At 36.9% G+C, this 21,806-nt stretch overlaps 2 protein-coding genes and 1 pseudogene across 4 annotated transcripts in view; 2 read left to right on the top strand and 1 right to left on the bottom strand.

The window, feature by feature from the left end:
• The window catches only part of ZPBP (zona pellucida binding protein), a 122,617-nt gene extending 119,392 nt beyond the window's left edge, over nt 1-3,225 (bottom strand). For all 3 annotated transcript variants that reach the window (XM_027837095.1, XM_027837097.1, XM_027837096.1), the window contains exon 1: nt 3,059-3,225. In XM_027837095.1, the coding sequence (XP_027692896.1) occupies nt 3,059-3,191 (133 nt within the window). In that variant the 5' untranslated portion in view covers nt 3,192-3,225. The remainder of the gene's footprint in view (nt 1-3,058) is intronic.
• A 5,143-nt stretch (nt 3,226-8,368) lies between these two features.
• SPATA48 (spermatogenesis associated 48) overlaps nt 8,369-21,806 on the top strand; it is a 92,639-nt gene continuing 79,201 nt past the window's right edge. Inside the window, exon 1 of the mRNA XM_027837140.1 lies at nt 8,369-8,921. Within this exon, the coding sequence (XP_027692941.1) occupies nt 8,369-8,921 (553 nt within the window). The remainder of the gene's footprint in view (nt 8,922-21,806) is intronic.
• Nucleotides 18,132-18,477, top strand: LOC114024182 (annotated as a pseudogene).

Below are 21,806 nucleotides of genomic sequence, written 5' to 3'. Positions count from 1 at the left end.
TTTAACTCTTTATTTCACTTAACACCTAGGACCATCAGCAGACAGTAGGAGTACAATAACTGTTTAATGGATATGCAAATGCATTGTACTAAGTGCTAAGGAAAATACAAAGATCATAAAATAGTGTGAAGAGTTGACAGCAGTGATAAAGAAATAAGGTAAATAACATTACTCTGCTTCTCTATGTGGTCAAGAAAGATCGATGGTTCTGCTACTAACAGTAGAAGACCTACCACTGGATTTCTGTTGTCCTCTAATTCATAACAGATATGGGATCACCCATTAAATTAATTTATTTTTCCTACCTAACCACCCTAACATTTTCACTAGATGACTACTTTTCTCATCCTCCCCAGTGTTTCTACATTCTAAATAAACTCCCTGTAATTATTTTTAGTAATGTGCTTTTACAGTGTTTTTCATAAAAATTTGCCCAAATACAGAACAAGACAATAAAGAATAATATAACTAGAAACTTCTCAGTTAAAAGATGTCTTTTGAGTTGAAGGGCAAAGTACTCATTTAATTGTAAACCTCCTTCTATGATTTGCTAATCAACTTTCATTCATTTATTGAAATATTTAATAATTATTTCTAAGTTATCTAAGTTATTTTCCATCCTAGAAAGAAACCAGAGGTACAGTTCCAAACAAATACAAAAACATAGGCTTAAAAGTTTAGAATGACAGTCAAGACCATCAAAACAATTTTAAAAATCAACAGAATTCCTGTTGTGTATACCTTAAACCTACAGATGGAGCTCTAGTATCATTAATACATTTTTTTTTATGGCAGCAAGGGAACAAATAATATTGAAATATAATAATACTTTATTAAACCAAAATGTCTATATAGGCAGGTATGGGCAAAATTTTAAAATCTAACTGAAGAACTGAATTGTAAATGTCTCAACAGCCAAAAAAAAGAAAATCAGACCTAAAAAATTGGCATCTTAATCTCTTCTACCTTCCTGGCCCAAATTTATATTCAGGAGCAAATTCAACATTTATTAAAGTTGTACTATGTTCTATCTAGGCCCTAAGAATACAATGGTAAAAACAAAAGTCTCTGCCCTCAAGGAGTTTATATTCTATTGGGGTACACAAAATATAAACACATAAGTATAGTACAAGGAAGGGAGGGGCTACCACTACAACTAGAAGGGCAGGGTTGGGGAAGGGGGTGTCCAAGTTGAGCTTTGAAAACTAGGATTTCAGGACATGCAGATGTGGAAAGAGGATATGGTTTGAATATGCTTGTGCAAATACCCAAAAACAGTAGATGGACTGTCAAGATCGGAAAATATTTAGTAGTAGAGCTTGGCTGAAATGCAATGCTCGTGAAGGATGACGTATAAAATATGACTGGAAAGAGCAAGAACATGATCATGAAGAACCTTAAAGTCAAAGTAAGGAATTTGTATTTTATCCAATAAGCAATGGAAACCCATCATCTTAATGGGTTAATGCCAATGATCACTTTTTGAAGATTATTTGGAAACCAAGTAGAAAAATGGCTTAGAGAGGAGATACCAGAAGCAGAGAAACCAATCAAGAGGATATTATAGCAGTGCAGGAGAGAGGTGATGACAGCCTGCACTAGGGTAGCGGTCATGGAAATAGGAAGAGACAGGACAGATGTGAGAGATGTTGCAGAGAGATGCTGACAAGACTTGGCAAGTGATAAGATAATAGGAGATAAATAAGGGGAAGGACACAAAAATGACTCTAAGATTATAAATCTGGGTGCCTGGGAGAACGCTAGCACCTTCACCAAAAACAGGGAAGTTTGGAAGACTGGAAGGTTTTGAGGATAGAAGAAATAATTTGTTACATTTTCTAAGTACTGAGTTTGAGATATCTATCCTATATCTAGCAGGAGATAAAAAGGAGGCAGCTGATGATTCATGATTAGCACTCAGGAGAATGATTACAGCTAGATAAACAGATGTGAGAATCAACTGGAGAGGTAGTACTTTAATTCTTAGGTGCTGAAATAGAAAGTGAAATCCAGCAGCACTAGTGTCTGAATAATCAAATGATTCAAAAGAACACAACAATAGGGTGGCTGGACTGTTACACACATGGGATAGGTTAAAATGTAAAACTCTGCAGTTTATAAAGCATCATGGGATCACAGATTTAGAGCTGGATGAGTACTTGGAAGTCAAATCCAAACCCCTCATTTTACAAATGATGAAACTGAGGCATAGATAGGTCCAAGTGACTTGCCTAGGGATTATGCTAGAAAGGGTTTAATGGAAGATTCAAATCGATTTGCCCGACTCCTAGCCTAGCACTCAATCCACTTTGCCTCCCGCCTACCCCTTTACTTAAGTAGGCTTAACATAATGTTTAACATATACTTTTAGCAAGCATAAGAAAATGGTATTCTCATAAAAGCACAGATTCAGAGCTACAGGAGACCTTAGCAGACAAACTAATCTAACTTCCTCACTCAACAAAGGAGGATCTCGGAGAGTTTAAGTAACTTTCAAACGAAACAAAAAGATCAGCTTTATTTTCCTTTTCTAAAAAGCGGTAATAGTTATTTTCTTCAAGTTAAGCATACTACTAGAATTTGTAAAAATAATTAACTCACACATACATAGTGCTTTAAGGTTTACAAGGGGCACACATCTGTTAATTTATTATACACAGGATCACAACTTTAAGCTGGAAGGAATCTGAGAGGCCATCTGGGGCAATCAATACAAATGAGAAAACTGAGGCCTGAGCTGTCAGACAGATGTGGAGTGGAGAGGATTCGAACTCCAAAGCTTTGACACTCCAGACCCAGTGCACATTCCACTGCACCCGTCTACCTCTCAAGGAAACCCGAACATTAACTGCAGGTCCCATCCACCACGGCCCCGGGGCGTTTCCCTTTGAGTCCCAGACCCGCCCAAATTCCTCTCACTTTCTTTACTCGATTTATCCCTGCCTGGTCTGCCCGCTCCTCCTCTCCCCTCACAACTCCCTTCTCCTCCAGTAGGCTTCTCTCCTCCCGGGGGCTTGTCTCTCAATGAGCTGAACTGACGGCGAATGAGGGGCCTTACTTGAAAGGGACGTCTGGAAGTGCACGAACAACAAGAGAAGGAGGGAAAGGGATGGAAAGCACTGAGTGCGGCAGCTACGACCATGGCGCCTTTCCCGGGCCCTCCTCAACAGGACCCGGGCTGCGCCCTCCATCCCAACGGCGCCTCCTACTGGCACTTGGCCCAGAACGTCGTTACCATGGAGCTCGAAAAGAACTCTGCTCCACTGCGACTGCGCCACTGGAATGTTCAGTGCGTAGGGGCGGGGTGAAAGAGGGAGGGAGCCAGACCAGGGACCAGTGATAGGAGGGGAGGGGCCAGGGGAAGGGCGGGACCAGTGGTGGGAGGGGAGGGGGCCGGTTCTCTCAGAAGATGGGAACTGGATGCTGAGTGAAGGCTTCTTAGAGCATCACTAGGATAGTTCATGTGGGACAGGAAGGGAGAAGATCTAAGACTAGGGACCAGTCAAGGCGACCTCTGAAGTTTCTTCCAACTGTGATTCTGGAAGCTGTGTGCCTTTGAGTTCCTTGATTGCTCAGTCACCTCTGAAGCAAGGGTTTCTCTGGGAGATTTCATCAGTTCCCATGGGGCAGGGGGAGTTTCAAGGGGACAGCTTCCCTCAACCTTATTCACTGTCCTATCCAAGGCACGTGTGTTCACAAGGTCAAAATAATACTAAAATGCTTTAATTTTTAATAAGATAAATATCAAAGGAGAGATGCTGCATAAACAAAAGTTCTTGGGGGTAGAGGTTCTCGATAATTTTTAAGAGTGTAAAAAGGTCCAGAAACAAAAAAGTTTGAGAATCATTGTTCTAGCCAACCCGCAAAGACTAAAAATTGCAGAGAAGTGGATGACCTGCACTGGTAGAATGAATTTCTTCATTAAGGGATTTCCCTAAATCAATGAACTCACAACTTGAACCTACATCCCAAAAACTTTTTTAAAGGAACCACACCCACAAAAGAAAAAAAAAGTACCCTGGCTCAAGCAGTTAAAGTTCTACTGGGGGGGGGGGGAATACAACAGGTGAGCATGATAAATATTGTTGTTGTTTAGTCATTTCATTTGTGTGTGATTCTTTGGAACCCCCTTTTGGGGTTTTCTTAGAGATACTAAAGTGGTGTGACATTTCCTTCTCCAGCTTATTTTATATATGAAGAAACTGAGGCAAGCAGATTAAGTGTCTTGCCCAGGGTCCCACAGCTAATGTCTGAGGTCAGATTTGAACTCAAATTCTGGTTGCAGGCTTAGCCTGCTGAGCCACTGAACCACCTAAGTAATAATCAATTGACATCTATTAAGCATCTACTATGTGTCAGGCACTGTGCTAAACACTAATAATAGCTTTTCTTATATATTGTTACATTATATTGTGTCATATTATATCATATCACATCATGTCATATCATAATGTTATATCTTTTATATAGTATTGTATATCTATCAATACTATTACCCAGTATTTATATAGCAATTTAAGATTATGTTAAATTATTTGATCCTCATCACAACCCTGATGAGGTGAGTGCTATTTACTATCTCCATTTTATAGATGAAGTAACTGAGGCTGACAGCAGTTAATCAACTTGCCCAGGGTAACATAGATAATAAGTGACTGAGGCAGGATTTGAACTAAGCTCTTCCTGAGTTCAAGCTGTGCCACCTACCTGCCCCTATGTGGGTTAAGTGTGAACATCAATCCATGTATGTAGGGAACTACTTACATCAACCTATCAACCACTCAACAAGCATTTATTTGGTGTTTACTGTGTTATTAAACTGTGCTAAGTGATGGAGATACTCAGGAAAAGCATTAAAACAGTCTCCATACTTAAAGAGCTTACATCCTTACAGGGAAGACAACCAATGCAGAGTAGATGGAAAGAAAGTAATTTTAGTGAAACCACAATGTATGACAAACCGTTAAGTATATACCTGATAAACTGGAGAAGCAATTACAACTGGAGGCTCCAAAAAACTTCCTATAGGACTCTAGATGGCATGTGGAGATGAGCCTTGAAGAAAGTCAAGGATTCTAAGAGATGATACCAGAAGAGATGCTGTCTAGCCATGTCAAACCAAAGAAACTCTTAGGAAAGGACTTCTCCCACGAGAGGGCTTTAGAATAATAAGATTTAGAGCTAGAAGAGACCTTAGAGGTTGTTTACTTCAATCCCTTCATTTAACAGATGAAGAAACTGAAATCAGAAAAGTAAAGTATCTTGTTCAAAGCTCTACAGGCACTGAATTACAGAGCTGTGCCTCAAACTCAGGTCCTCAAAATCCTCCCAACTCCAAATCCAATGCCTTTACATTTTTCACAAGTTTACCTTGACCTCCCTTCTCCCTATTTAAAAACAAGAGTATTGCTTGTGGTTGTATTATTCTAAGGTACCTTCTGTCTCATTTGTTTTCCTACCATTTCTCTCATGAAGCCCATACTCTTCTTTCTCCGTCTAAATCTCTTTGTATCAAATAACTATCACACAGGAAAACAGTACAATAAATGGCAGAAACTAGTTCATTTTTGTTTGTTTTATTTTTTGGTTGTCAAGTATTTGTATACCCAGTGCCTACCAAGGTGCCTGGGAGAGACGTGGGCATGTCTGTAGGCAGTAGCAAAGGAGCCAGTAGATAGTGAGAAATTTAAAGAGTGGGGATGTCAGAGGGTGCAGTCTTTTGATGAAGATGGATTGCCCGAAGCAGATATCTGCTAATTTCTGTCTAGAAATCCAGTCCTACAGTGCCGATTGCCTACTGGATATCTCCTTCCAGCTGTCCCTTTAACATCTCAGATTCATTATGTCCAAAACAGATCTCTTATTTTCCTGAAAATCCATCCCTGCTCCATACTTCCTTATTTCTATTCAGTACTGTTCCAGCTATCCAGGTTTGGAATTCTTGAGTTACTAAATCTTGTTCATACTTCCTTTGTAATATAAATTGACTCATCCAGCCCTAACTTCTCTGCTGACCTCCATCTCATATCTCCAGCCTCCTACTGGACATCTTAAATCGGATGTCCCATAGACAATCTTAAAATCATTATGTCCACAACTTAAATCATTATCTTTCCTCTCAAACTATCCTCTCTTCCAAATTTCCCTGTTATTGTCAAGGGTACCACCTTCCTCCCAACCATCTAGGCTTGAAAACCTAGATGTCATACTTTGACTCATCAATTTCTCCCACTCTCCATATCCAATCAGTTTCCGTGGCCTATTTTATATTCTTAGCTACTCTCACATAGACACCTTCTCTCCTCTAACACTGCCACCACTCCTCATCTCATTCCTGAACTATTGTAGTAGACTGATGGTTGGTCTCCCTGCCACAACTGTCTTGCCACTCCAAACCATTCTTCATTCAGATGTTAAAGTGACCTTCCTAAAGAGCAAGAGTATACAAACACAAACAATTCCTACCCTTGAGAAACCTCTGTTCTATTGAGTGAAATTACATAAGTATATCCAGAATAAATACAAACTAAATACTAGGTAGTTTAAAACAAGATAGTTGGGAAGTACTAGGAGTGAAGAGATCAGGAAAGGTTCCGTGTGGAAGGTCATGCTTGAGTTTTTCATGAAGAGAGGAATTCCTTGAAGTAGGGGTGAGGAAGAAAGTGCATTCCAGGCATGGGGGAAATCCAGTGCAAAGGTACAGAGATGGAAGGTGGAGGGCCTTGTGTGAGAAACAAAGAGAAGACCAATTTGTTGGAATCAAAGAATGTGGAAAGAGGGGGACTGTGTAATGATACTGGAAAGATGATTGGATTTAGGTTGTGAAGGGTTGTAATTAGATCACTTGAACAAGTAGAGAGCTTAGTCTTATTAAGGAGTAAGTCCATATAATCATGTGAGACAGGGGTGAAGAAAAAAAATAGAGATAGAAGATACTTGAGTGATAGAAATTGAAGAAGATGAGAGAAGAGGGAGATCATGGAGAATGGCCTCAATATTTTTCTGAAAAATGTGAGGCAAGATTTCTCAGCTGAGAGAGTAGCTAGTGCATGGGAGGATAGCCTGGGAGAGAATGGAGGGATCAAGGCATTGGAGGTCACAGTGCAAATGAAGAGTAGGGTCAATCCCTTCAGGGTATCCATTAACTGTATTCTAAGGAAATAAGTTTTATTTCAGATACCTCTGTTGATATTGTTTGAATTTTTTTTCCTCTGGCATTTCTGCCATTAATATTTTATTGTTGCATTGATAGTTTCATTTGATCATTTATCTAAATATCCCTCCAAAAAATCCTCTTGTGCATTTCTACCCATTTCATATTGTTATGTTTCTGTATTATTTTTGAGGGGAATATAGAGGATCTAAGCTTTCTGTGATCTCTCAATCTTCTATTTTTCCTGAATACCACTAACTCATTCTCCTTTCTAGCTCAGTGCTGCAAAACCTTGGAGCTAAGTCCTGCAAGAATATTTTCATTAGCACTTAGGGGATTAAGTGTTATTTAGGATAAGTAGGAAAATAAATCTTAAATGAGTTACGAACTCATTTTATTTTTTCTACCGAGTGTATCAAACATAATTTTTTCAAAGTTCATTTTATGCAGGTACAGAAAGTAATAGCAGGATATCTAGCATTTAATATATCACTTTAAGATTTGCAAAACACTTTAACAAAGAATATCTCATGTTATCCTCCCCAAAACCTAGAGAAAGATGATATTATTAGCCACATTTTATAGATGAGGAAATTGAGGCAGATAGATGTTAAGTGATTTGCCCAGCCTCACATAGTATGTGTCTGAGGCAAGTTATTCATATCTCCTTGACTCCAAGTCCAGAACCCTACCCACTGTGCCAAGTAGATGATTGGAATATTTTTATTTATATTTAATCTAACAATTAGATTGCCCATTTTGATTTATATTTCTCATGTAATATTAGTTAATAAGTTATAATTAGTTATAATTAAACTCAATATTTTTTAAAAGGGAAAATATCTTCACGGGTTCTGGTAAAGATGCTATCACGGCAGTATTATGAACAAAAGCTAATTTTTTTCCCCCTAGGAATTATATTATGATGTATAAAATTCCATATTTCAATACATGTCAATGTTTTACTGTTGCCAAGCAACAAAGTAACTCATCATTCTTTCTGCAGCCAAGTTCTTCTGCTACATCACTGTCTTTTGGGGACAGAGAAAGGAGGGCAAATCATTTTTTTCCCTTTTTAAAGCAATTAAACTACCCTGCAGGTTAGAAGCATGAACAAATTTTTCTCCTAGACGAACTCTAATTTCCATTTATTGGAAAAGAATTTATAAAGTCTTTATTTTAAATTGTGGTCATTAAAACTTTAAAAAAGCCAAAATGATATCGGATCATAGATTTGGACAGATCATTATCCCTAAGCATCCCATCAATGCAGTAAAAGTGCCATTGAAGAAAATGGATTACCCTCACTACTGTCATATCCTAAAAAGAATGAAAATGCCCTTTGTGAGAGGAAACGAGGATAGACATTTCTTTGGCAGTTTTGAAGATAAAGACAGTCTTTCTTTCCTGAAATTTCACCCTTATCCTTCTCCTGTCCAGCCAGACTATCATTTATATCATCCTTACCCCCCACCTCCTGGGAAAGATTATGCTTTATTTCCACATCGAGATGATGTGCCATTGGGTGATCCTTGTTCAGGGTTTATGAGTCCTGGAGGTGATGCTGATTTGCTGCCTGGAGTTGGCAAAACCATCCCAAACCTAGTAAGTTACTCTGATGTGAAGCCTCAACAACGAATCCCTTTAACAGACCAAGAATTGCAGACAGAAATTAAGAAGCGAACAACATTATTGGAAGAACTAAATGAAGACCCAAGGTGGAATTCCAGGAAAGTATCTGATGCTGCCATCAGAGCGAGACTTGGAGGTAAATAAAAAGACAGTTTTATTTTTTTTCGCTCCGGAATGTATGTGTGTGTGTGTGGGTGGGTGGGTATGTGTGTAGATGTGTGTGTGTGTGTGAGAGAGAGAGAGACAGACAGAGAGACAGAGAGTATGTGTATAACATTCAAAAATTAAGCAGTAAAATACAAATCTTAAGACAAAATATTGCATTTGGGACTATAAAATCAGTGATAAAGTAGCCAATATTCTATTATATAAAATGTATGCTAATTATTATGTGATAAATATCAAAGGGCATCATGTGAGATCATCTAGATTTTATTTATCAACAAAGAAAAAATGAGTTGCCAACTTAAAGTACATTTCCTTCCCAACCTCTTGATTAGTTATAAGACATGTCAATTTGTCCTACTTCACATAATAATATTTATATAACAGAATGTATTACTTACATCTAGTCATCATGCTGAAACTCTCACCAGGATGTTATTAGGAGTCAAATTGAAAGTGCAGGTACAAATATATTTAAACTATCCTGGATACAGGTGATTGTCGTGTATTTTAAATTGCTTTAGGGAAAGAGATGAAGTTATTGTTTTTCCTAGATAGTAGTATTGTTAAATAATCTTTACCGTAGAAAATGATTTCCTATCTAATTTAACATTTTCAGATAATTGTCTTTTATTGTCAAGACGCAAGAGTCCTACCCAGATCTAAACTATCTAGTTAGAGCCATTTTATATACTTTTGTGAGATATTTTAAACTTGTAAGCTTGATCTTTGTAACATCCCCCCCAGTACAACTGCCACCACTGTGGTGCCGGCCTTCTCATCTCTCACTTGGACTATTGCAATAACCTGCTTGGTTGGTCTGCCTGCCACAAGTCTCTCCCCACTCCAGACCATCCTCTATTCAGTGGTCAAAGTGATCTTTCTTAAGTGCAGGTCTGACTATGTCACACTTCGCCTAGCTCCCTCACTCCTCGACTCAGTAAAATGCAGTGGCTCTCTATTACCTCAAGGATCAAATAGAAAATCCTTAGGTTGGCATTCAAACTCCTTCATAATCTTCCTCCTTCTTACCTTTCTAATTTTACAACTAAAACTTCCCTTTTTTCCTATGTACTCTATGATCCAGTGATACTGCCCTCCTTGCTTTTCCTCACACAAGACACTCCATCTCCTCCTGACTCTTAAGTATTTTCACTGGCTGTCTCCCATGTCTGAAATTCTTCCCCCACTCCCACCCCCCATCATTTGTATCTTCTCTTTTCCCTCACTTCTTTCAAGTCTCAGCTAAAATCTTATTTTCTACTGCAAGCCTTTTCCAATCTTCTTTGTTGCTAGTGCTTTTCCCTCTCTTTATTATGTCCAAATGTATCTGGTGTATATCTTATTTGTACATAGTTGTTTTCATGCTTTCTTCTCCATTAGACTGTGAACTCCTTGAGCACGTGGACTGTCTTTTGCGTTTCTTTGTGTTTCTTAGCATGCCAGTGCTAAGCATGGTGCCTGGCACAAAGTAAGCACCTAATAAATATTTGTTGACTGGCTAACTTGTATTTAGTACACATACCTTCATTTCAGAGAGGGGGGACTACAGATGTGGAATATTTCATTGACTGTCAGACAGAAACTATGTTGTTTGATTTTGCTGAACTGCTTTTTTATCCTTTTTTAATTTCTGTCACCTGGGATGGTTTGCTGGATAGTAGAGGGGGTGGGATATAATTGGGAAGGAATGTGATATTTAAAAGTACTAATAACAATGAGATCTATTTTAAACTTATATTTTTTTTTATTTTGATGCTTTGATATTTGCCTTTTTCTTTATTAGAAAAACTTTAGGGAATACTTAGTATAATTAATACTATCAATAGTAATAATGATAGCTAACATTCATATAGTGCTTTATGGTTTGAAAAGCATTTTTTATGTATACATTTTTATAATTGAGCCTCACAGAAGCTTTGTGAAAGAGGTACTTCTGTGAATACTTTGATGCTTTTATGACTGTCATCAGTATGAGTATTTCCTTGTTGAGTGTATATTGCGACTTATCCAGAGTCTTTTCATTTGTTCAATTAATCAGTCAGTCAACAGGCATTTTATTAAGCATTTACTATAAGCTATGCACTAGAATAAGTCCTAGGGATACAAAGAAAGGCAAAAATATGGCTCCTGCCCTCAAGCAGCTCACATTCTAATGGAACAGAAAATATGTACAATCAAAATATATACAAAATTAGAGGTAATATCAAAAAGAATGCACTAGCAGTGCAGAAATTGAGGAAGGCCTCCAACAGAAAGTGAAATTGCTTGAAAAGCAATCCAGGTAATCCAAGAAATAGAGGTAAGGAGGGAGAATGTTCCAGGTACAGGGGAACAGCCAGTGAAAAGGCACAGACTCAAGATTGGAATGTCAAGTGCAAGAAAGAGAAGAAGGCCAATGTTATTGGATCACAGAGTACCTGGAGAGGGGAGGGAGTAAAATGGAAGATTAGAATGGGGCCAGGTTGTAAAGGCCTTTGATGCCAGCAGTAATATGGAGCCATTAGAATCTGTTGTGTGGGGTAGTTAGGTCTATGCTCTAGGAAAATCACTTTGGCAGCTGAATGGAGGATGGATTGCAGTAAGAACAGACTTGAGATAGAGATACTACTTGGGAAAATACTACAATAGTCCAGGCCTGAGGTGATGAAGGCCTTCACTGAGACAGTGGCTGTGTGAGTAAAGAGAAAGAGACATAGAAGGGAGATGCAAGGTAGGAATGACAAGACTTGAAAACAGATTGGATATGTAGGATGAGTGAGAGTGAGAAGTGAAGGATGACATACCAAGGATATGCTTCTGGGTAACTGGAAAGATGGCAAATCCCTTGAAAGTATCAGGAAAAGGGAGGAAGAGGAAAGATTTGAAGGGAAAGGTAATGAGTTTTGTTCTGGACATGTTGAGTTTGAGATGCCAAGATATGCACCAGATACATTCGATAGGCATTTGGATACATATTTGGACTGTATATATAGTTCTGGGAATGATCTTCATAGAGATGATAATTGAACCCATGATTGATGATGAGATCACTTAGTAAAACAGAGAGGGAGCATAGAAGAGGGTATTAACGTCTTAGGGGATATCCATGGGTAAGACTTTGATGAAGATCAAACAAAGTTTTAAGGCAGAGAAGGAAGAGACACACAGGTACTAGGAGAGCCAGAAGAGTGCAATGTCATGAAAACTTAGAGAGGAGAGAGTATGTAGAAGATGAGTGAGGTCAACTGCATCAAAAGCTGAAGAGAAGTCAAAAAGGATGAAGACTGAGAAAATGTCACTAAATTTGGCATTTAAGACATCATTGGTAACTTTGGAAAGAGCAGTTTCTGTTGAATGCTTAAGTCAGAAGCCAGATTGCAGAGGCTTTAGAAACAGGTGAGCAGAGAGGAGGTAGAGGCACCTGTGAGGGATTGTCTGATGTTGGCTACTGCCACGTGCGGGTTGTGGCAAGATGGGGTAGGAACAAGGTATTAGGAAGTAGCCGGAGCTCACGCTCCCGAGGCAGGGGCTGTGCTAGGCGGAGTTGTAGTGAACTGGGATGGGAACTGGATACGGAGAAGTAACTGGAGCTCACGCTCCCAAGGCAGTGGGCAGTGCTATATGGAGCTGTGATAAGCTGGGGAAGGAACAGGATACAAGGAAGTAGCCGGAGCACATGCTCCTGAGGCAGGGGGCTGTGCCACGTGGGAGTGGGATGGCAGAGAACGAGTTCCCTTTGTCTAGTCCTCTCCCTAGGTGCAACATTAACCCCAGACATCTCCTTCCTGACTTCCTGGGTCACGTACTCTCCCTTTGTGTAGCACTGACCCCAGATGCCTCCTTCCTGTATCCGGTCCTAGCCTCCTGCGTCATGTCCTCTCCCTTGGTGCAGAGCTAAACCCAGACATCCCCTTCCGGTATCTGATCCTACAATCAATGACTAGTAGGCGGGCTGAGGAGGAGGGGCTAAGTAGGTACTTAAGGAACAGTAGAGATCGGAGCTCGCTCTCTCTTGCTCCTGCTCTCTTGCTCTGGCCTTCCTGCTTGGCCTTGCTGTGATGGCCTCTGAATAAAGCTCGAGCATTTGCACCTCCTGATCGGCTCGTCTCTGTGTTTATCCAGGTGGGCACCTAAGACTGGTAAGTATGACTCTGGTAGCCTGCTCCTTATAGGAGGAGAGTGCATGGCACAACCGGCACAGGCACCTAATGAAAGTTACTTTCTCAAGAAGTTTAGCCAATAAAGGAAGAAAAGATATAAGCCAATAGTGAGTGAGAATGATATAATCAAGTGAGGGTTTTTAAAAGTATGGTGATGATATGGGCATATCTGCAGGCTTTAAGGAAAGACCTAGTGAATAAGGAGAAAATGGAGATTGGAGAGTAGGGCTGATGGGAAGGGAGTGTGGAGAAAATGGGAAGGGATAGGGTCAAGGGTGCACAATGAGAGATTTGTCTTGACAAGGAGTAGAGATATTTCTTCATTTGGGAAAAGGTAAAGGAGATGGTAGAGGAAGATGTCTTAATTGGTGTTATATAAAGAGGAGGGGAGAATGAATTTTTGGCTAATGACCTCCATTTTATCTATGAATTTATGAGACAAGGTCCTAAGTAAGCTAAGAGGGCAAGAGGAGGGATGCTGAAGGATACTTGAGGAGGAATCAGTCTTGTGTGATTGTCTGATCCATTTTATCCAATAGAGTCCACATAGAATCTAACTAATGTTATAAAGGCTTCCTTCTAGGTCTTTTTAAAATTTAAGGGCACCAGGAGAGTATTAGCCTACTCTCCTCTTATCTTCCAATTATTGTTACTTATGCCCATGACCAGCCTACCTCTTTTTTCTAATCATATGTTCTTCAGTGACATTTCTTGTGCCACTTATTGAGTATGATTCATCACTGGAAATATCCTGTAGCTTTCTTGTGTGCCCTCTGCCACACATATCTACCTCATCCTTTGAGTCATTGGAAGATTTAATTATTCTGGGATTGTGCTGTTGTGATGTATGGCTATAGATCATTGGATGAGTGAGAAAGGATAATGGGAATTTCTTTTGAAAATATGGGTTGGGAGGGGACATAATCAAGGTGGCAGAGAAAAAGCAGGGACTCTCTTGACCTCTCCCAAATTCCCCTCTGAACGACTTTAAAATGGCAACTCAAAATGAATTTTGGACTGGCAGAATCCACAAAAGGACAGAGTGAAACAATTTTCTAGTCCAAGATAACTTAGAAGGTCAGCACGAAAGATCTGTCACACAAGGGTGAAAGTGGAGTACAGTCCAATACAGGCAATGCTTTGGCAAGACAACCTTGTGCCATGGCTTGGCAACCCAGCAACTGGGCTTGGGAACAATTGATTTTGCTGAAGGACTTCAAGTTTTCTCAGTCTACAGACAGTAAGGGGATCAGACAGCTGGAGGAAAAGGAGATTATATGGGTCGCTTTCCTGGCACTGGGTGCAGAACTCTGTTGCATTGCCTATACACTGATATAGTCGTAGTCCTGGTCTCAGTCCCAGGGTGAGGAGTAGCACTAGCACACTAGAGTTTGTGGCTGAAGAGGAGCAGGGACCCTAGTCACAGTCCCAGGGTGGAAAAGAGTGCTTGTGGGTGTGCACAGACCAGAACACAAGCCAGAAGAGCAGTGAGTGCACCTCTCCTTAGATCACACCACCTTGAAAGAATTGAAAACTTACAGACCCCCCCAGAACTGGTTCTGAAAATAGTAGCATGAAAAATCTGAAGCTTGGGACAGTATTCCCTCTTCCTCCAGGAGCAGAGCCCAACTTTAACATGAAGTTAAAAGTCAAGAAATAGACTGGAAAATGAGCAAACAACAACAACCAAAAAAAAAAAAAAAAAAGAACCCAACTATAGAAAGTTACTATGGGGACAGGGAAGATCAAAACACAAGCTCAGAAGAAGTAAACAAAGTCAAAACTGCTACATTCAGATCCTCAAAGAAAAATATGACTTGGTCTCAGGCCCAAAATGAATTTTTTGAAGAGCTCAAAAAGAATTTTAAAAATCAGATAAGAAAGAGAAAAAATGGTGGGGGAGGGAAAGGAGAGCCCAATATGAAAGAAAGTCATAAAAAATTAAAAAAAAGAGTCAACAGCTTGGTAAAAGAGATAGAAAAAATACTAAAGAAAATAACACCTTAAAAGCAAAATTGGCCAAATGAGAAAAGATGTATAAAAATTCACTTGAGAGAACTCTGTAAGAAGCAGAATTGGCCAAATGAGAAAAGATGTACAAAAATTCACTGAAAAGAAAAGAATTTAAAAAGTAGAATTAACCAAATGGAAAAGAAAGTACAAAAGCTCACTAAAAAAAAATAATTCTTTAAAAATTTTGGAATTGGGCAAGTGGAAGCTAATGATTCCATAAGACATGAGAAAACAACAAAACAAAGTTAAAAGAATGAAAAAGTAGATAAATAAATGATATAATAAATAATTAAATAAATAAATAAAATAAAATAAATAAATAAAATGAAGTATGTTCATTTATAAATGAGCATATTCACAACTGAAGCATAAGCAATGAATTAATTTCATTCTTAAGAAAGATGCACCAAATGGCATAGCACATACATACCTAAAGGGAAAGTTAAATGAGTTATAGGAATAAATTGAGAGTAAAACTGTTATAGTGGGGGATCTTATTGCAACCTATTTAGAGAAATCTAACCAAAAAATAAATAATAAAATCAAGGACTTGAACAGAATTTTAGAAAAGTTACATATGATAAATATCTGGTAATTATTAAAAGGTAATAAAAAGGAATATATGTATTCTTGGCTGCATATGACATTTTTACAAAAACTGCCTATGTATTAGCACATATAAACCTCTCAAATAAATGTAGAACATCAGGTAAAAACCTCTTGACTGTAATACAATAAAAATTACATTCAATAAAGGGTCATTGAAGAAAAGACTAACAATTAGCTAGACACTAAATAACATAATCCTAAAGAATTTATGATCAAAGAAAAAAATCATAGAAATGATAGATAGTTTCATTAAAAATAATGACAACAAGGGAACACACTAAATTTTTTTACAGTTTATCTAAAACAGACCTGAGGGGAAATTTTATATCTCTAAACATTTTCCTCACAAAAAGAGAAAGAATAAATTGGATGTGCAACTAAAAAATAAAACTAGAAGAGCAACAAATCTAAAAATCCCAATTAAACATCAAAATAAAAATCTTGAATAAAGAAGAGATTAATAAAATTAAAACCAAAAAAAATCATTAAATTGGTAAATAATCATTGCGTGTGTGTCAAGTAGAAGCTTTTAAAATATATACGTATATGTATATAATAGATAAACCAATTTTATTAAAAAGAAGAAAAAGGAAAAAAATTATTTACCAGTATGAAAACAAAGAAGGAAAATTTTCAACAAAATTAATAAGAAATAAAGAATATTATGAGAAACTGTTTTGCTCAACTATATACCAATATAAACAAGTTAAAAGAAAGACATATTTATGAAACTATGAAGTGCCCAGATTATTAGAACAATGAACAGAAAAGTTATACAACCCAACCTCAGAAAAGAAATTCAAACAAGCTAAAAAGTGAACTCCAAAAGGGGGAAAAATAACTAGGATCATAGGAATTTACAAGCAAATTCTATCAAACTGGGAGGATCAAATTCCCCTAATTCCATCTAATATTGCACAAACTTCAAAAATACAAAAAGAATCTAAAAATTTCTTCTGCAATGCAAAAATAATGTTGGTACCCAAACAAGGGAGAGTCAAAACAAAGAAAAAAAAAACTGCAGAGCAATATCCCTATTAAATACTTATATAAAAGTTTTAAACAAAATATTAGCTAAGATGCTACAACATATTGAAATGTTTATACACAAAGAACAAGTTAAAGTTTTTCTAAGAATACAATGATTTCATATTAGGAGACTATAAATATAATTAACCGTATTAATAACAAGAACAAAAATGTTATGATTATATCAATAAGCAAAGAACATTTTTGACAAAATACACTACCAATTTCTGTTAAAAAAAAACACTAGAAAACATAGGAATAAATTGACCCTTCCTTATCATGAAATAGTATAGCTCTGAAACCAAAAGCCAACATTATACATAATGGGGATAACTTAGAGCCCTTTCTAGTAAGATTAGGGATAAAGCAAGTATGTCCATTGTCACTACTACTATTTGATATAATGTTGAACCTGCAATATACAGCAGTGAGGTAAGAAAAAGAAATCAAGAGAGTAAGAATAAGCAAATAAAAACAAAATGATTGCCTTTTGCAGATGATAAGATGGTTTTCTTTGAGGATTCTAGAAAGTCAACTAAAAATTAATTGAAACAATAACCTCAGTAAAATTGTAGAATAAATAATAAACTCACCAAAATCAGTATTAATATGTATTACCAATAAATTTAAGCAGAAATAGATAGAAAGATAAATTGCATTTAAAATAATTGCAGAATGTATAAAAAAATGGGAGTCTATCTACCAATCCTCCCACAAGAATATGTGAATATTCACACAATATATGAACATATAACTACAAAACATATGTAGAAATAAAAACAAGCCAAAATAATTGGAGAAATTTTAATTGCTAAAGGCTAAGGGTTTAAGTAATACAATACAATGTGAGGCTAAGTCAATTGCTAAGGGCTAAGGGCTTAGGCAATACAATACAATAAAGCCTAAGTCAATACAATAAAAATTAATATGCTAATCAACGTCAAATTGGTCTTCTCAAGGAGGGAGAAAGGGAAGGAAAGGGAGAGAATTTGGAACTCAAAAAAATTTTAAGTGATTGTTAAAAAAAATTGTACATATGATAGGCAATATTTAATGAAATAAATAAAAAATTATAAAAAATTAATATACTACCTAAATTCATTTACTTATTCAAAGCCAAACCTATAAAATTACCAAAGGATTGCTTTATAGAAGTAGAAAAATAGTAATGAAATTCATTTAGAAAAAAATGTTTAAGAATCTCAAGGGAAATAATAAAAGAAAGTGAGAAGGAAGGTGGCATAGTACCATTAGGTCCCAAACTATATTATAAATAAATAATCATCGCTCTTCATTTGTCTATAAGGTGCTTGGTTCTTCTTTGGAAGCTAAGACCACATTGGGGAGACCAGCACCGATGATTAGTACCACTATGAACAAGTCTCTCCTCATCCTTCTGCTGAAATGGCCATCTCTGAGCTCGCTTGCATCTACTCTGCCCTCATCCTTCACAACAATGATGTTACAGTCACGGAGGATAAAATCAATGACCTCATTAAAGCAGCAGGTGTAAATGTTGAACCATTCTGGCCAGTATTATTTGCAAAGGCCCTGTCCAATGTCAACATTGCAAGTCTCATCTGCAATGTAGGAGTTGGTGGACCTGCCCCAGCAGCTGCTGGTGCTGCCCCTGCTAACACAGCTGCCCCAACTGAGAAGAAGAAGAAAGAGGAAGCAAAAAAAGAAGAATCTGAGGAGTCTGATGATGACATGGACTTTGGTCTGTTTGACTAAATATTTTTTGTAACATTAAATAAAAAGCTTAACTCAACTTAAATAAATGATCATCAAAATAATTTGGTAATGGTAAAAGGACAGAGAGGTCAATTTGTGGAACAGATTAGGTACACAACATACAGAAAAAAAAATAGGTATAGTAGCCCAATGTTTGATAAACCCAAAGATCTCTGATTCTGAGTTAAGGACTCACTATTTGACAAAAACTGCTAGAAAAAGAAGTCCATGTAGGAAATTAACCTCCAAATTGATACACATTTAGTTATGTAATAGACAAATTAAAAGATCAAGGAAGAAATTACCTTTCACACCTATGGCAAAGAGAAGAAAAGAATTTAAGACCAAATAAGGGAAAATGAATTAGAGAAGATAAAATAGACAATTTTAATTACATAAAACTAAAAAGTTTTTTTCCCCCAAACAAATTCAATGAATCTAAGATTAGAAGAGAAATAGGCAACTAGGAAAAAATCTTTACATATATTCTCTGATGAAAGTCTCAATTCAAATTCATAAATAAGAATAAGAACCATTTGCCATTTGAAAAATAATAAAAAGATATAAACCAGCAGTTCTCAAGGAAGTAATCCAATCTACTAATAGCTACACACACACATACACACACACACACACACACACACATGCTCCTAATTATTACTAATTAGTAACACACAAATTAAAGGAAGCTACATTACTCAGATTTGCAAGGTTTTGCTATTTTTTTATTTTTATTTTTTAAAGAAAATGAAGAATTTTGGAGAGGCTGTGAAGAATCAGACACATTTATGCATTGTTTGTGGAGCTGTGAATTGGTCAAGTCATTCTAGGAAGTAACTTGGAACTATACCCCCAAAGTTAGTAAATTTGGCATACCCATTGACCTAGTGTTATCATTACTAAGCCTATACCCCATATAGATCAAAGACAGAAGAAATAGTCTGATATCTACAAAATATTTAGAGCAGCTCTTTTTTTAGTGGAAAATAACTGTAAACCAAAGAGGGTGACCATTAATTGGAGAATATTGAGCACAGTGCCTGGAACATAGTGTTTTGTTGTTTAGTCATTTTTTAGTCATGCCCAACTCTTTATGACTTCATTTGGGATTTTCTTGACAAAGATATTGGAATGATTTGCTATTTCCTTCTCCAGATCGTTTTGCATATGAAGAAACTGAGGCAAACAGGGTCAAGTGACTTGCCCAGAGTCACACAGCTAGTGTCTGAGACTGGATTTTAACTCAGATCTTCCTGACTCCCAGGTTGCACTTTATCCACTGCGCCACCTACTTGCCCTAACTAGCTCCCTGGGAACATAGTAAATGTATGTTAAACATTTATTGTATATGTATTGTAGTACATATGAATATAATGGAATACTATTGTGTTGTAAGAAGTCTTGAAAGAGACAGTTTTAGAGAAACCTAGTAAGACTTTTGTGAACTGGTGCAGAGGGAAGTCAGCAGAACCAGGATAATAATTTATTATAATGTCAACATAAAAATGAATAATTTTGAAAGACTTAACAACTCAGATAAATGCAACGATCAACCATGATTCTAGCTGACTGATAGTAAAGAATGCCCCTACACTACTGACAGAAAGATGATGGATCAATATACAGAAAGAGACATTTTTGGCCATATCCATTATAGGAATTTATTTTGCTTGATTATACTTATTTGTTAGAAGAATTTTATTTTGTTTTCATTTTTTTTTCAGTGGGAGTGGGAAGGTAGAAGTGGGAGGGCAAAACATATGCCTGAAAATTTAAAAATAATATTTAATTAAAAATAAAAGTCATGTAGACGCTCATGTGCTTAGCAAGATGGTTCATTAATTATTTTCAACCAACTGATAAGCATTTATTAAGTGTATCTAAGTTCCAGGTGCTGAACTAAGCACTGGAGATGCAGAGAAAGGCAAATTTTTATTTATCTGTTAATTGGGAAGGGGAAGTCAAGAAGGGACAAGAGATTAGCAATTATGTTGAAAGAAAGAAGGCCTTTGAAATTTTTTAGACAATTGTAGACAATTCTACCTAAATTAATTTACTTATTCAGTGCCACACCAATCAAACTACCAAAATATTATTTTATAGACCTAGAAAAAATAATAACAAGATTCATCTGGAAAAGCAAAAGGTCCAGAATATCAGGAGAAGTAATAAAAAGAAATGCTAGGGAAGGTGGCCTAGCTATACCAGATCTTAAATTGTATTATAAAGCAGCAATCATCAAAACTGCTTGGTACTGGCTAAGAAATACAGTGGTAGATTGGTGGAGTAGGCTAGGTACACAAGACACAGAAGTCAATGACTATAGTAACCTACTATTTGATAAACCTAAAGACCCCAGCTTCTGGGATAAGAACTCACTATTTGACAAAAACCCCTGGGAAAACTGGAAAAGAGTATGGCAGAAACTAGGCATAGACCAAAATGTCACACCATATACCAAAATAAAGTCAAAATGGGAACACAATTTAGAAATAAAGGCTGATACTGTAAGCAAATGTGGAGAGCAAGGATTTATGTCAGATTTATGGAGAACAGAAGAATTTATGACCAAACAAGAGACAGAGAACATTATGAAATGCAAAATGGATAATTTTGATTACATTAAATTGAAAAGTTTTTGCACAAACAAAGCCAATGCAACCAAGATTAGGAGGGAAGCAGAAAACTGGAAAAGAATTTTTATAACCAGTGTCTCTGATAAGGGCCTCATTAAGAACTAAGTCAAATTTATAAGAATACAAGTCATTCCCCAATTGATAAATGGTCAAAGGATATGAACAGGCAGTTTTCAGATGAAGAAATTAAAGCTATCTATAGTCATATGAAAAATGCTCTAAATCACTATTGATTAGAGAAATGCAAATCAAAACAACTTTGAAGTACCATATTGCATTGGAGAAGATGTAGAAAATTGGAACATTAATACATTGTTGGTGGAGTTGTGAATTGATCAAACCATTTTGGAGAGCAATTTGGAACTATGCCCAAAGGGCATAAAAATGTGCATACCCTTTCACCTAGCAATAGCACTTCTAGCACTGTATCCCAAAGAGATCATAAAAATGGGAAAAGAATTCACATGTACAAAAAATATTTATAGCAGATCTATATGTGGTGGCAAAGAATTGGAAATTGAGGGGATGCCCATCATTTGGGGAATGACTGAATAAGTTGTGGTATATGAATGTAATGGAATACTATTGTGCTGTAAGAAATGATGAGCAAGGAGACATCAGAAAAACCTGGAAGACTTGTATGGACTGATGCTGAATGAAGTGAGCAGAACCAGAAGAATGTTGTACACAGTA

This window comes from Vombatus ursinus, unplaced genomic scaffold, assembly GCF_900497805.2.
Source record: "Vombatus ursinus unplaced genomic scaffold, bare-nosed wombat genome assembly UNPS02014820.1, whole genome shotgun sequence".
Taxonomy (NCBI): Eukaryota; Metazoa; Chordata; class Mammalia; order Diprotodontia; family Vombatidae; genus Vombatus; species Vombatus ursinus.
This window is presented reverse-complemented; position numbering and strand designations above follow the sequence as displayed.